Source organism: Harpia harpyja, chromosome 12 (assembly GCF_026419915.1).
Source record: "Harpia harpyja isolate bHarHar1 chromosome 12, bHarHar1 primary haplotype, whole genome shotgun sequence".
NCBI lineage: Eukaryota > Metazoa > Chordata > Aves > Accipitriformes > Accipitridae > Harpia > Harpia harpyja.
This window is the reverse complement of record NC_068951.1, coordinates 33517684-33532802: the sequence shown is the minus strand read 5'-3', so window position 1 is coordinate 33532802 and position 15119 is coordinate 33517684. Positions and strand designations below refer to the sequence as shown.

Genomic DNA, 15119 nt, shown 5'->3' with positions numbered 1-15119 from the left:
CACTGACCCCACAGTAAAGTGGCACTGTATATTTGGTCATGTATTAGCCAGTTTAGATTTTTAAGGCCTGCAGTTCTTTTGGAGGACTGCAGGAAAATGATTAGATAATTAACTATGCTACTAATATGAGCTTATATTAATTAGTTGCTGTTTTCTTCTTACACACACACATCTAATATATAGGGAGAGGGCTTGCAAAAGCTGTGGACACTTATGATGGTGAAAAAGTTGACCACTGTGAGAAAGGACACAAAGTAAAAACTCCAAATCTGCATTTGGGCTACAGCAGGCAGAAGAAGTAGGTGCCATGCTCAAACAGATGCCATTCTTCCCAGGCTAGTACTCAGAAGAAAAATCAAGACTGTACAAGACAAATGCTGCCCTGGGATAGCCAAAGGTTCTTTTTCTGCTTTGGAAGTGTGTGTTTCATTCATCTTGCTTTTTAAAAAAAAATGAGAAATGTCTTCCAGGGCTTTTTCCATGCCCAGATCTGGTATGTTACACTTGTCCATTCTAAGGCCCTGGTAACATAATCAATATAATCCCATATGAATGGCACAGCTGACAAAAAGACATATTCGGATGACTCAGGAGGGCTCCCAGTCAGATCACCTGCTTGTATGAGTGCTAATACCAGCACAGGATAGTGGGGGGGAATAAACATGGGCAGGATAAAGCTGCAACCACTCCTTATGTAAAACAGTAGGCTTCGATCAGATTCAACTACACCTGTGTAAGTACAGCCTAAATCAATCCCCACTGTCTTCTGTATGGATCTTCCACACTAAAATGGGGAAGAATTGTATTTTAAGAAATAGAAAATATGAACATGAAAGCAAAGAGTGACAGGGGGGATGACACAGGACAGTCTTCAGACTTCAGGACTGATACATTCTTCTAAGAACCACCTTTACATTCTAACTTCATTACACTGTTGTATTTCAGGTTACCCATTCATTTTAATGTACTTAACTATACCAATAGTGTGACTTTTGAGTACTATTATCTATACTTTGTTAGAGTGACTTGTAGTGTCTTAGCTTAAGTTTCTACAGAAATGAAAACATTAAATCCTCATAATAAACTGCTGCCTGTATCACAGCTACCTGGATTTGATCAAATCCAAAACTGTATGCAACTAAAAGTAAACAACCACTTAAATTTGAGATCTCATTGGTATTTTACTTCCTCAGTCAGGACAGTGAAAAGGAGAAGTATCATCTCAGAAATTAAAAGATTAAGATATACTTGTTCTAACAGAAGGCAGAGCATATTCAAGGAGCTCTATACTGTAAGATTTCTTTATTCCATTTACAATGCAGCCTTCTACCTCTGACACCAACCACACCAAAAGCAAGGTATCACAGACCCTCCCGCTGGAAAACACATTTCTTCCAAAGCAGGAAATACAACATAACAAGATTTTTGTCTTTCCCCTTTTCTTTTTAATCTGTCCTCTTATGGGTGTGTAGCAAATCTCCCCAGAGCAATGTACTTTCTTGCTTATAAAGTGGAAGATCCCAGGCATTTTAGACACTCCATGCAACTTACCAATAGAATATGAGAAGATGAAAGGACCATGAACACGCAGGATATAATGCAAATTTAAATCAAACTGATCAGTAAACATTTACTCAACTATTCCAAGTATGTGACCTCAACCAATGGACATTTCTCTGCCTACAATATTCCTCTCCTTTCTTTTTTTGAAACAATATTTAAGAAATTACAATGGCAATGCACTTTTAGGTAGGGAAGGTTTATTTATCAGGCATTGTTGGGTTTTTTGTTCTTGTTGCTTTGTTTTTTAAAGGAGCTTAAAAAAATCCAACTTGGTCTCATTTGTTTGGACTTACATTAGGTACACAGTTCTGTGATAACCTGGCGTCACAGGTCTCTGGAGGGGCTCATCTATACTCTGATGGACACCAGGAAACAGCTTCTTCTTGGTTTTTGGAGTATGAGTCATTATCTGATACACAGGAAATAAAGAAATGGAAAAAAAAAATGCAGTGGAAAGATAGGTAACCGGAGCCATAGAGAAAGTTCTATAGAAACATTGCATCAGAAACTAAGTTGCATTCTGGTGTCACTAGATAAAATTCCCAGGAATCACTGTAGGCTGTTCCATGACATCTTATCTCAGGTCACATTTTCATCATCACCGGTAGACCGTGGACTCCAGGATCCAGAATGTATACAGTCACATTTATCTCAAATTAGTCACACACACACTAAATGGCGTTCATGCAAACTTTACACTTCTTTACTTAATGGGGTTTTGCTGCTTGAGGTAAGACACACAATATTTGATCTGGTGTAATGCCTGCAGGACCAGTTAACTTTTCAACTATTTTTTCAGAAGAATTTCAGACCAGCAGAGTGTTCCAGTATTAACTTGCTCAGCACTTTGCTTTGTGTGCCCACAGAGTCACTGATGTAGCACTAGAACCCTAAGGCTGCCTTTAGCTTATTATTAAGCCACAGCCTGACCACCTCCTGTGAGAGGGTAGCTACCTTTCTCAAACTTACTCTACTTCTTCTGAACAGCAGCTAAGAGACTGTGAAAGATTTGGACTGCTATGGAGGTAGAACCCAGCTTTTCAAGCAACAAATTGAAGAAAAGATTTTAGAAAGTGATGAAACTACTGAAATTAAACAACCCAGCAAATTAATATATTCCAAGATCCTAATGAGTGGTACTCACTCCCAAGTACTCAGTTGTTAGCAGCTTCTCTCCTGCAAGCTCTCCCAGCTGAGGCTGCAAAACCTCATCTTTGTCCAGATCAGCCTCCATGATGTCATGGTCTTCCTGCAACAGCAACACACATGTTACTTGAGCCCAGGTTCCAAGAAGTTTTCATTTCAAATTTAGTTCTCACTTCGATAGTCACTTGGATGATATGTACTGTCCGGATACATGACTGTTAGCACTGCACATGTACGTGGTAACGTACAAGCATTTTCCACCCAAAAAGCAGACACTTAAAGACAAACTCACCTAAACTTTTGATATAACCAGAAACTAAAGAATCCTGAGAGAAGAAAAGAACCACCCCTTTTTCCACAAATGCTACACCAAAAAGTACAGTATGTATTTCGGAAGTCCTTCTCCTTCAAATTTGCAACCCCAAATAATTATTCCTTGCTTGTCCTAATAAAGGCTCAGGAAAAATCTCGGTCATTAGTATGTTTATAGAACTAGTCTGCATGCTAGTCTGAAGGCATGCAATGCTCCGTCCTTAACAAGCAGCTGGCATGAAGTTCGGAGTTTTAGTTTTTGCAGATCTGCCCAAGTCAATCTAGTCATACAGTACAGACTGAAAAAACCAATCTGATGGCATTTCTCAGCCACATTGGAGGCTGAGAAAAGGCTACCCTTGTTTCAAAAAAAAGTCAAACCAAAACATAAGGTAAGTCAATCTTAAAAAAAAAAAAAAGGCACAAGAAAGTTATCATTCAAGCAAACAGGATGGTAGGAAACTTGATATGGATCTTGTTACGTATCAGTATAATCTGGCAGTAATAAAAGCATAAATTTAAGCTAGACTATAACAGCTTAGCAGTAAAAATAAAGTAAGCGCACCTTAATACAATTCATAGTCTTTCCTGAACATAATGCTAGCATTCCATGAGATCAAAACACCCATATGCATATTCAGCACTTGGGGTGCATCCCTCTACCTTGACAAAAACACTGAAGTAATTTATTGCTGTTTATACCCCAAGAAGGCGGGGGAGGGGAAGACCAAACATTTTATCACTAATTTTCAAGAAATAGAGGCATAATTTTTAATCGCTCAAGAAAAAGAAAATCCTTATTGCTGGGCATTCAAAACCCCTCCTCAAGCAGTGGTTCCTGAAAGGTGAGACTACGGGGGTCTGACAGCAGCTGTTTTTAGAGCAATGTGAGGCAGCAGCAGCAGCTACTCAGGTTTGCAAGGAAGCTTTAAAGCTGACAATATGGGACTGGTACAAAATTCTTGGAATTGGTACTTTAGGGTACAAAAATCATACAAGAAGGCAACAATCCTCTGTTGACTTTATTCCACAAAACCCAAATGCAATCATCTTCTCAAGTGAAAAGTACCAAGAATTCACTCTCCTGTGCCTATTTCTAATATAACTATGGGTGATTCATCTTTCATAGAAGTTCTGCAGCTTCCACAGATCTACAAGCCAAGAAATTTTGAAGTTTGAGGGACTCCTCCAGCAAACCGAAAGTAGTATTACAAGAACAAGATAGTATTTTTGCTTGTGTTTTGCCACTGAAAAGAATTCTCTCCTATGCTGCACAAGATACCCTAAATAAGACCCACCCCAGATGAAGAAAATGTGCTTTGATTTTGAAACAGGTTGTGGCAGTAAATGTAAATGGCTGTCAGAAAAAGTAGATGAATCATTCTAAAAAGGTATGTTGCAATAGTAATGTAGAGAGCCTGGCACAAACTCCATTAAAAACCAATGGCCACTGAACTTTGATGAGCCCCGGAGCACAAAGAAAATGAAAAGCAGTATCACTTTAGTGAGATTTAGACTCAAATAGTTTTAAATAGCCAAATTAAGAAATACCCTCTGCCACAAAGATTAGCCAAGAATATGGATGCTTGGACAGTGCTCTACAAAAACAGCATGAGGAAAAAACGACTGAAGTGTGTACAGGGAAGGTATTTCCTACAATGGAAATGGCTGCCTGATTCCAGTCTTTGGTGCAAAATAATGAGACTACCATCACTCAGACCAAGTAGGTGTTGGCTTCCCCAGAGCTCTATAGGCTTGCCTTTTTTCAAGTTCAATGACCTCTGTACCAAATGGCTTAAAAAACATAATTTTTGATTTAGTTATTGTCATTGCTCATTACCTCCTCATTCACAGGCATCAAGCAGAGATAAAAAGTATAGACACAAAGGGCTCAATTCACTAGCCCACAGCACCATCCAGTCCTACTTTGAAATATCCTGCCTGGTCTTCCACTGTGGCTCTGAAAGGGCACAAGCCTTCCCACAGGTCCCAAGTCATATCCGACAGCCTTGTGCAGGTGCTTCTGATGCTGTAGTTAAACTTAAGAGACGTTAGATACCTGAGTGTGAGCAACTGAAGCAGTTACAGAAATACTGCCAATAATCTACACAGTGTTCTAAGGTTTAGTAAAATTTTTCCATAATGTATTTGTTCATGTGTGGATTTAATAAAAAAACCTCATTCTTTTGTAAGGGCTTTGAAGATACCAGATTGTTAATCTCTTCATCTCCCTAAAGATGCATTCTCTAGACACTAAGCCATAAAAGATAAGGCTGTATAGGACCTCAGGAAGATGTTCAATCTGCCTTTCTCTCCAAGGCGAGGTAAATTGCAATTAGGTCCTAATTACCTGGGAAGCCGGATGGGTGTAAAAAATAACCCAGATAATGCAAAAACACAGATAAAAACTTGTAGACAACAATCATCTGTATCAAGCACAACAAAAAAACCCCACACTCCAAGCTCCACAATATCCTGCCCTTTGGAAAAAAAAAGTTGCAAAAATGAGCTTTACAAATAGTCTGCTGGAATTTTTTTTATATGGTATGTTAATGCAGCATCAAGAGCTAACAGTTTTCTTCAAGGATGCTTTACAGAAGACTGCCTACACTGGGTAGAGTGTTATACATTACAGTCAGAACATCACCCTGCTCTCTCATCCAGCTCTCTGCATGCATGATGTATTTAACTTCTCCTCAGAGTGCCTTGGTTTCCCAAGGTTCCACCTCTTCCAATATTCTGATTGACACATTTTGTCAGACAGAGAACACCAGTTTCTGGTTTCTGGGGAGCACCTCTCCCTGCCAACCTTGCTCCCTGACTTTAATATACCAGGTAACTGAACCTGAACGTGTCCCTCCTCTGCCTCCTCGTACAGAAAGAGAGCTTTGACAGATATGCCATCATTCCACTGCTGAAATAATACAATTGGTGCCCTGTTCACCATTGCTCACAGGCTGCAGCAGACATTGGCAGCAAAGTCCTTTAATGTAATGGCTTGAAGTCCTGTGATTAGGTCTGCAATTAAGCTCTCTTTCTTTTGATGTACTCTCTAGCTGAAGTGTATTTTCACACTGCAGTTTACTGATTTTATTGCCAGGTGCTGAGTGACAGGCGATCAGAAGGTGCCTGATAAATTGTCACTGTACAGTTATCTAATGTAGCTCAAGTTTAGTTACAAACTTTTGAGTTAGAGCTACGATATCACATACTCACTTTTACAAGCAGCTTTTAAAGATGGTCCAGGTCAAATAAAAAGCAAATGTAAAGATCAAATACTGAAGACAAATTAAGTTAGTATTTAACAGAACAGTTGAGAGAATATTAAGTGCCAGAAAATATGCACTGTGACTGTGTGTGTCAACACACCCCAGATGGCTAACATAATGAAGGTGAGTAAGTACTCCAGAAGCCAGCATCCTGAGCTCTACGCTAGTTAATTTAAAGCTCAGCAGACAAATCTGAAAGCCAATTTATTTCTGAATAACAGTACACACATAGACTTTTTTTTTTTTATTCAGTTTATATGCTCCAATGTCACCATTACAGAATCTTAAATTTCTGAGTGTATGATGCCCTTAGAAATCCCAGAATTATCTTCCAACAGGCTCAACTGCGTCTTGGTGCCAGTGTTTAGGAAAAAGTAGTCACTACCACAAGATCTGCTCAAAGCCAAGAGAGAATTCAACAACTCTAAATTAAACACAGATAAAAGCAAAAAACCATGAAAGGTAATAGTAACAGCATGGGCAACCTTCACATGCTCTTGGAAACGATAAAAGCTGGGGCAAAACCTGCAAACTAAGTCTGCATAAGAGCGTCCTTTTGCTGTTTCTTAAGTTGTGAAGGTATAAATACTGGTATTGAGTGAATCAGCAACAAATTATAATATCAGTAAGCAGTCTGAATGTATGTCACTAAATTGGCAATATATGGACATATTCTGAAATACACTCAGTCTGTAGTAGTTTTAAAGTTACGTAAAGGCAAGACTTCTGATCAAGTTTTCCAAAACTTTCTGTTGCCAGATCACAACATCAGATGTTATCACAGAACCCCATCAAAGAACAATAACCCACTGCATTTCCAAAATACAAAAGGGCTCCAAGCACTGAGGCAGTGAGTCAACAAACCTTTGCTTATTTAACAAAGTAACAACATTATGCATTTTGTGTAGCATTTTGCTGCCATGCTGTTTATAAACTATTTTCTAAACTGAGGGATTAAGAAACCAGGCGACCTTGCAGCAGAACAGAATTGTAGTTCCCAGCAGCAATAAGGATTTAGAACATGCCACAATTAATGTTACACTAGAAAAAGTTTTAAAATTGACTTAATGAGACTTTTTCTTTTTAATATAATGGCAAAACTAATGAAAAGCTGGAATCAGACACTTCTTTGTTTCAAAAGCCTACTGTTATTTTTGAGTCAAATAATAAGTGACAGAAGTCTGTTTTAATCACATGATGGTTTAGTGGTGAAAATGCATTTCAAAATGATTTGACCTACAGCCTCAGCTGGGATCATGAGCAGCAGCAGCTTGTCTAGGGGGTATGACTCAATAGGAGAATTCACCTTCCTTTCATTCCCAAGAGCAGGTAAAGTAATGAAAGTGTTCAACACTATCATGCAATTCAATGCCACACCTTTCATGAAGGAGTTCCTTATCTCTGTGCTTTCCCAACAGAACCCAGTATCCTTCAAAAAAGTATACTAGAGTTCAAGCAAAAATATCACCACCTTGGATTCTCACAATACACCTAAGACACTCAAAGCCTTGGAACATCAGTTAAAGGATGTTAAGCAGCATATTAAACAAAGGGAAGTTATAATGATTAAACCCCAGAAAGCCCATCTTGCACATCAAACATTGATTTTGGGTGGGAAGAGTGTAAAGATTACTGAAAACTCTTTTCAAGACTGCAGGAGGTGAAACAATTACAATAATCTAATCCTATTAGAAAAAAAAAAAAAATTACTGTACCCCCTTAGGACAAAAGGGGGAGAGCCGACTGTTAAATAAAACTTCCTTGTAGCTCTAAAGTTAGAATTTCCACATAGCTCTGAATTTAGGCAAAGTCACAAGGGTAATTAGTTCACGTGTTCACCACCTATTGTGCCACAACACAGAAACTAGCTAAATAATGCAACCAGTGCAAAACTTCCCTGGACACTGCCAGCCAAAGGTTGGATCCTGCAAGGTGCTGCACCCCATGGCAGCTGAGAGCACACCACACCTGTTAAAACTGGGATATTTACATTTTTCTTTCCTTTCAAAACATAAAAGGCTCAACGTGCACTTGAAAATGCACTCAGTCACTCTGCAGTAACAGGGCAAGTTTTAGACTGTAGCATGGTTGTCACTGTTCACTAGTATTTGTGTTAATGTGCAACAAGTTAGTAGAACGCGGACGCAACTGTCTTGGTAAGTTTTGTGTGTCTTATTCTTTGTTGGTTCAGGAAAAAAAATTTACATTTTGTCTAAAAACTTGATTTTCAGTAAATACATTCTCCGGTAATATTTCTAAGACAAGAACATTTTGCAAAGATCATTAACTCTCAATGTCACTATCTTCTTCAGGGCAAATACATGATTATAAATGTACGTTCACATATACACCCATCTAAGTATGTTCAGACACTGTTCCAAGGACATCTACTATAGCTGTTCTTTTAAACTTCTCATGCAAGACTTTTCAATAAAAGAAAAATTCTACGCGGTAGACTTCTTTCAGATAAAACTCTCACGTAACTGCCTACACAGTGTATTTTCAACCCCCTCCCCGTGCACTTACCGCAATGTAGCAATGGCAACATCACCAGTGAAGACTGGGTTTAACACTTCCCTCACATCATTTACACCTTGCTTTGCTTGTTAATTTAGATGATTGCATACACTGTGTTACCTACACCTGGGATCCCATTACTCTATGAAGACAGCTTCTTAAAAAATGCTGAAGTATTGGTATAAAATGCATTTATTAGTAGAGCTGGAAATACACAGCTTTATATTTACTACAGTTTATATTTACTATGTTATAGTTTCTCATGCTTACTTTCTCAATTTTTTTTTTTTCTTTTCTCTTCTTATGGGACTTATTTCTTTATTTGTAATTACTGTTTTCCTTCATTACATACAGATAATTTATTAAATCTATTTCAAAGTTTCTAAATAGCAAAAGAAGTCGTCACACCCTGAACAGATAATGATACCTTAAGAAAAAGTGACAACCTGTTCATAAACTGTTCTGGTAATAAACTGGTTCATTTGCTTCCTTTATTTTTATTGCCAGAATGGGTCTGCTTGAAAGCAAGATTTCTACTGCTACAGTATCTCATCTCTTCACTCATTTCAAGCTATAATCCTTTAGTTATCACAGAGGTGGTGACTTGCCAAAATAAGAGAGTAGGACTCAAATGAAGAAAAGGTAGTGGAAACAGATCCAATTTTCTTGTTAATGCAAGAATAATTAAAGTAAAAACAAAACCAAAAGCCACCAAAAAAAAACCCAAACGTGGTTTATTGACAAAAATATTTTCTGTCTAGCAGGTTAAGGATTTTTCTAAAAGGTGCCAGAAGGCCTTTATACTTACTTCCTCATCCTCCTCTTCCTCTTCATCATCAGACACAATACTATCATTTAACGGCTCTTCTAGAAAGAAGCAAAACAAAATGGTGTAAGAGTACATTTACCACTTAAAAGAATCTCTAGTCATTGCCCTTCTTTTACAAGAGTAATATTTAGCTTGCATCTCATATAGACATCCCATTCTTTTCAAGATAACTATTGGAATTATTTGCTCCTATAAAGCATTCTAGAAATCACTGAAATCAATATCTGAGAAAATGGCAGAAACAGAAACACTCTGGAACAGTTCTTTTCTCATAAATCCCACTATGATGTCTCAGTGTATTTATCAACAAGACTTAAATGAAAGTGTGTGCACTTGCAAGTTTGTCTAGTTTTCAACTAATTGTTAATAAAAGACTCTACTTCTCCCTACAAACACTTCAATATTATACTGCTTTTATATGTAAAAAGATAGCAGTCATGTAGAACACTTATTGCAACTTTTGGACAAACTCATTTGCCTAGGAAAAAAGCAGCCAGGCTTATGCTGGAAATCTGTACACTCAACTTTTACTCACCAATCGGACAAAACCTTTGAAAAAAAACCATTCACGTGTAGAAGAGGAACGATTCTGTAACCCTGATGAACAAATATCGCATAGTGGCAACACAATGCTTAAATACTTTATTTGTTCTTTTACAAGCTAGAACCGTAAGATATGCTGTCTTCTGCTCTTTCCAAAAGCCAAAGCAAGCAGTCAAACTTGTTCTATTTTTACTGTACAGAAAGATTTAATCCGAATTCACCTCCTTTTCATTATTTGCTTTCTCTTTCTTCAGCCTTCCTTTCAGCCACATGGAACATAAAATAAAATAAATATTCCACCTCCTCATACTTGTCTGTATTAACAAAGCATCTACAACTCCTCAGAACTATCAACATACTCTCCAAAAAGGATGGTCTCTGCCCCCTGTTCAGGATAAGCCATTTCAGATTAACAAAGCTATACTTCTCAACAGAGCAAGAGGTGAGCAGAGACAGATCTAGTCCCTAAATCCTGCTTTACAAATTGTATCACCTGTTTATTTCTGCAGTTGAGAGCAGTCTCTCATGCTAGTGGCCTCACAGTAATGGAAGAAAACAGTCAAGGTCATTCTATTTACAGTCCCAAAACTTTGGAATTGACACCTACTTAGCCTTTTATTTCTTCTTTCTAATTGTAACACAAAAGGAAATTTTAAAATACATCTGACATTCAAATCTGGACATTCACTATTCACCCTCTCTCAGACCATCACACTATTGTTATTCTTTGAGAGTTTCAATGCCAAGTAAAAACATGAGCTCTCTTATGGCTTTTGTGAAAGATTTACAGCTCAGATAGCTGCATCTGTTCTTCTGACCTGAATTGAGCTGCTTGATAATAAATTCAATCTGTCGGATCATCTCTGCATTTCCTTCCTTGATAAAGCAGCGCAGAATTTCTTCCATTCCCTGGAAGTAGTGGAAAACATTGCTAGATCAGTATTTCATGTGACCACAGTGACAGAGTTTTATTAGCTAAAAAGCCATTGTTTTGTCAGGAAAAACAAAGGTAGTGTGAAACAAACCACCGTGTCCAGCTCTAAGCACTCCATTTTGTCCATACACTTCCCAAAACCAAAATAAATATGCTGTCTAGATTGCTTCTAGGTTTAAATACAAAGTATCCATTATGAACAGCAAATTTTTACAATAGATCTGCTGCTTCTGCCTTCTGAACTCAGTACACAGTAGTCAACAGAAAAGGGCAAATTTGCATTCACAGATACAACAGTGCAAGGTTCAGAGAAGGAAAGTAAAAAGCAGGACCAACTTTCACCTCTTAAACCCAGTTTCTCTCTTTGTGGCCCCTTATAGGTTTAATGTTGTGTCTTTAATGATTTAAGACGACTTTCAATCCTCTGTGCTTTGTGAGGTAAAATGCAGACATAATTGTTGTCAGATGTAACTCTCTAGGTTAATCCTTAAGATATAAAGATACACTGCTATCCCAGGAACAGCTTCCTCAAATCCAGAAGTCAAAACACATTCATTACCATTAGACTAACTTTCACAGGAGATCAATTCCTAGTTCTGCTAAAACCTTCCTCCTGCTGCCTTCCCCAGCTAACCATGTCTAAGGCAGAAACAAAAGCAGCAAGAGGAACTCATCCTCTTAGTGGCTATTCACTGGTGCAGAATGAGTTAAATAAGGGGAAGAAGTAGCAAGTCAGCTGAAAGTCTCCTGGGCCACATCCAGTCTATGAAATTCTAGATGGACAACACAATTCTAAAATAACACCTTTAATTTATAATTTAGATAGAATCCTTCACACTGCTGGGGCTCCACTTCTGGGAAAAGACCAGCAAGTATGGCAAAAGTGTTTGAGACATACGTTCACACCTGCCTGAATACCAAAGGTGGAGGGCCTCTTGTGGATTCCCTTCTGAAATGCCATGGCTCCTACCTCACAGCCCCGCTGCACACTGCTCAACAGGTACCTGTGTGAATGCCATATTTAGCATATGCCTTGATCTTTGTGCTATGCAAATAGCACTTCTTACCATTGCTCTGGCTTCTTCTCGGACAGAAGGGATGGCAAGAATGCTATACAGTGCTCCATTCACATATGGTTGTATCTAAGAGGAAGAAATAGTCATACCACTTAGAAAAACTCTTACATTCACCCCAGTTGACTATAAGCAAAATTTAAGAGCGAAGGTGCAGAACAGCTATGTTCAGAGATTTTAAACAGGCTAGCCTGCACTTGCAAAAATTGTCACTTGGGAAGCAGTGAACTTTTAGGATGCAAATATATTGTGATATGGTTGATCTAAATTAGTACTGCTGCACACCGATTCCCCCCCTTCTGAAAATGTATTCTTGCACATTGACCTAGCCCTAAAAAAAAAAAAAAAAAAAAAAAAAAGGAGAAAAGAAAAAAGAGAAAGAGAGAAGGAGACGGAGAAAAAGAAAAAAAAGAAGGAAAAAGGAAGGAGGATGGAGGAAAAAAGAGGAAAAAAATAACAAAAATGAAAAAAAGGGTTAGTTTCTGACAAACTCTAGTGTCAGTACAAAAAATAGGACAAAGAACAGGACAAGACTGTGTCAGCATGAGCGCAAGACAGGCTTCAAGCATTGTAGCCTTAGGCAGGATGATAAAAGCTGTAGCAGTTTTCAAACATTCTCTCACTTCGCTGCCTGTTACTGTCCCTCAGCAGAGGAAAAAAAACCAGCTAGTATGAAAGCTCTGTATTATTATGGTTAGTGAAAGCCACCAGATCCGTCAAACTAATTTAATCAGCACTTATGTGACCCTTTGTATTGGCCAGTTACTGTTGGAGCACGAAGATTTCCAGTCATTCTCTGTCTATACCCTTGGAAAAATGAACAATGAGCTAGGCTGGGAGCATGGGAAGCAAGATAAGGGATTGGGATTTACACAAGGATTCCACAGCTTCTCAGAAAGCTCTCCTGGCACCCAAGAGCATTGCCTTCTACTTTTGACTTTGATAACAAAACTTCTATCAGCTGTGCTGGTGCAAACTAGGTTGTAAGAATGCACTCTCAGAAATTTTAAGGCCATTCTAAGGCACAGACTTCAACAGTATGATAGCATTTTCTAAATACTTCAGTCTAGGGACTGGGATGTTATTTTGTATTAGTATGTATTGTATTAACTCTCATGATTCATAAAAAAGAAGCCAGTGAAACAGTACAATAAAGGTATGCCAAGTTTCATCTTAATCAAAACAGTGCTAGTAAAGAACTGATCTACATCTTCAAATGAATTCATAAAACGTGGAGTAATCACTTCCTCCAAATTTATTCTCTATTTTCAGTTTAAGTGATAAACAAAAAACCTGATGATATAATCATTGTGTATAAACATGAGACACCAGAGTTTATATTTCATTGCACATTGCACTATCATCAAGGAATCAACCTAGAATAGCCTGGTAAAAATGCTGCCTCCCTATGACTTCAGCTTCATACAATATTTGCCTGCATTTTCTCCTGCCTTGAATTTTACTCCACAGTTAAAGAAGTGACCCTCTGCAGAGACAGCTAAAGCAATGCTTTATACAGCAGACAGCAGATATCAGAGCGATGTGTTGAAAAGCATTGGGTAGAAATAACTAATAATTTTTAGCATTTTCCTCTGAGGTAGTTTAATTTAGCATCTAAGATGCAAGCATGTCTAGAGTCAGAAAAGAAACTTGAACCACAAAAGGGTTATGTGGCAGGTTAAATGAACTGGTAGATAAAAAGATATTAGAGCTTGAATGACACAGGTATACTGCTTTCTTATAATATTCCTTAAAACTACTAGCAAATTTGCTTCTTTGCACCTGATGGTTTTGCATAATGGCTTGCACCACACATTTTTCATCTAATGAACTAGTTAAGCTTGAGATGATTTCATGTGAGATGACATTTAAACAGCATCAGAAACTGCAATCAAGAAGGCACATGGACTGCATGATAACTATGCATCTGAAAGACTTTGCTTCTTAGCTGCCAACATTTGTTAAAGGAAAACATAATTATGTCTAGAAAGACCAGTGCCCAACAAAAAAAGAAAAATTACAGAATTATGAATTTTAGGAAAATTTCATGCAACTTAATTACATGTGGGTCTAACAAGGGAAACAAAACCAATTTACTTTTTTCCATTTCTTCCTTTCTTGCTTTTTTTATCTTTAATTTTTCTTTCCACCTTTTCCTTAACCCAAAGTTTGCTGTACAAATACCTCATGATTCTCATGGCCAAGAAGATCAGAGAGGACTTTGAGCACATGGTTTGCGACCCTTGCACACATTTTCTTCCCTGCAAAGGGAGAAAACATAAATATGCTTTAAAAAAATTTAACAGATCAGAGTGAGCTGCTTACTACTTAAACTCAGTACGAAATATAATTTACACAGAGCAATACTGTTCCTTGTCCCTGCCAAATGCTGCTCAACATAACTGAGCTGAAATCAGTGGAGTTACTCTGGATTCATACAGTTGTAATCTTGGACAGGATGCAACACAAAGGCATTTTTAAAACTTTAACAAAGACATTATTTTTTTTCTGGCAAGCAGTCAATTTTTCACCCTTACCTTACTTTCCTTTTTAAAAGGAAACTTACTTTAAGCTTCTTTTAAGTCTCTTGGGACATTGACAAGACCTTATTTTCTGGGGGGGAATCTCTGTGTTGTAGAAGCAAAGCATGCAAGTATTTCACTCCACAAGGTGAAGGTTAAGCTCCCTTGCCATTACTGATCAACTCAGTTCTGACTTCCTTTTATGCGCACAAATCTCCCACACAAGTAAAAAGTGTCCTTTGAAAAGTGGGCCTGGAACATAGGAATGGCAGTCCTCACATGAGGATATGAAAAAATAATCAAATCTTAGAGGGTTCCATTGATTAACTGTCGTCTTAATTCTTTAGATTTTGGTCAAGCTAACCTCCATAGTTTGGGACTCTTGGGAAAGAGATCTGCTCAAAAGCATGG

At 37.9% G+C, this 15119-nt stretch overlaps 1 protein-coding gene across 8 annotated transcripts in view; it reads right to left on the bottom strand.

Annotated features, from left to right (window-relative positions):
* The window catches only part of ARMC9 (armadillo repeat containing 9), a 71670-nt gene that overhangs the window by 16930 nt on the left and 39621 nt on the right, over positions 1-15119 (bottom strand). For all 8 annotated transcript variants that reach the window (XM_052802955.1, XM_052802959.1, XM_052802961.1 and 5 more), the window contains 6 exons: positions 14371-14447; positions 12181-12255; positions 10998-11088; positions 9616-9674; positions 2708-2812; positions 1857-1972 (listed from right to left, as the gene is read on the bottom strand). In XM_052802955.1, the coding sequence (XP_052658915.1) occupies positions 1857-1972; positions 2708-2812; positions 9616-9674; positions 10998-11088; positions 12181-12255; positions 14371-14447 (523 nt within the window). The remainder of the gene's footprint in view (positions 1-1856; positions 1973-2707; positions 2813-9615; positions 9675-10997; positions 11089-12180; positions 12256-14370; positions 14448-15119) is intronic.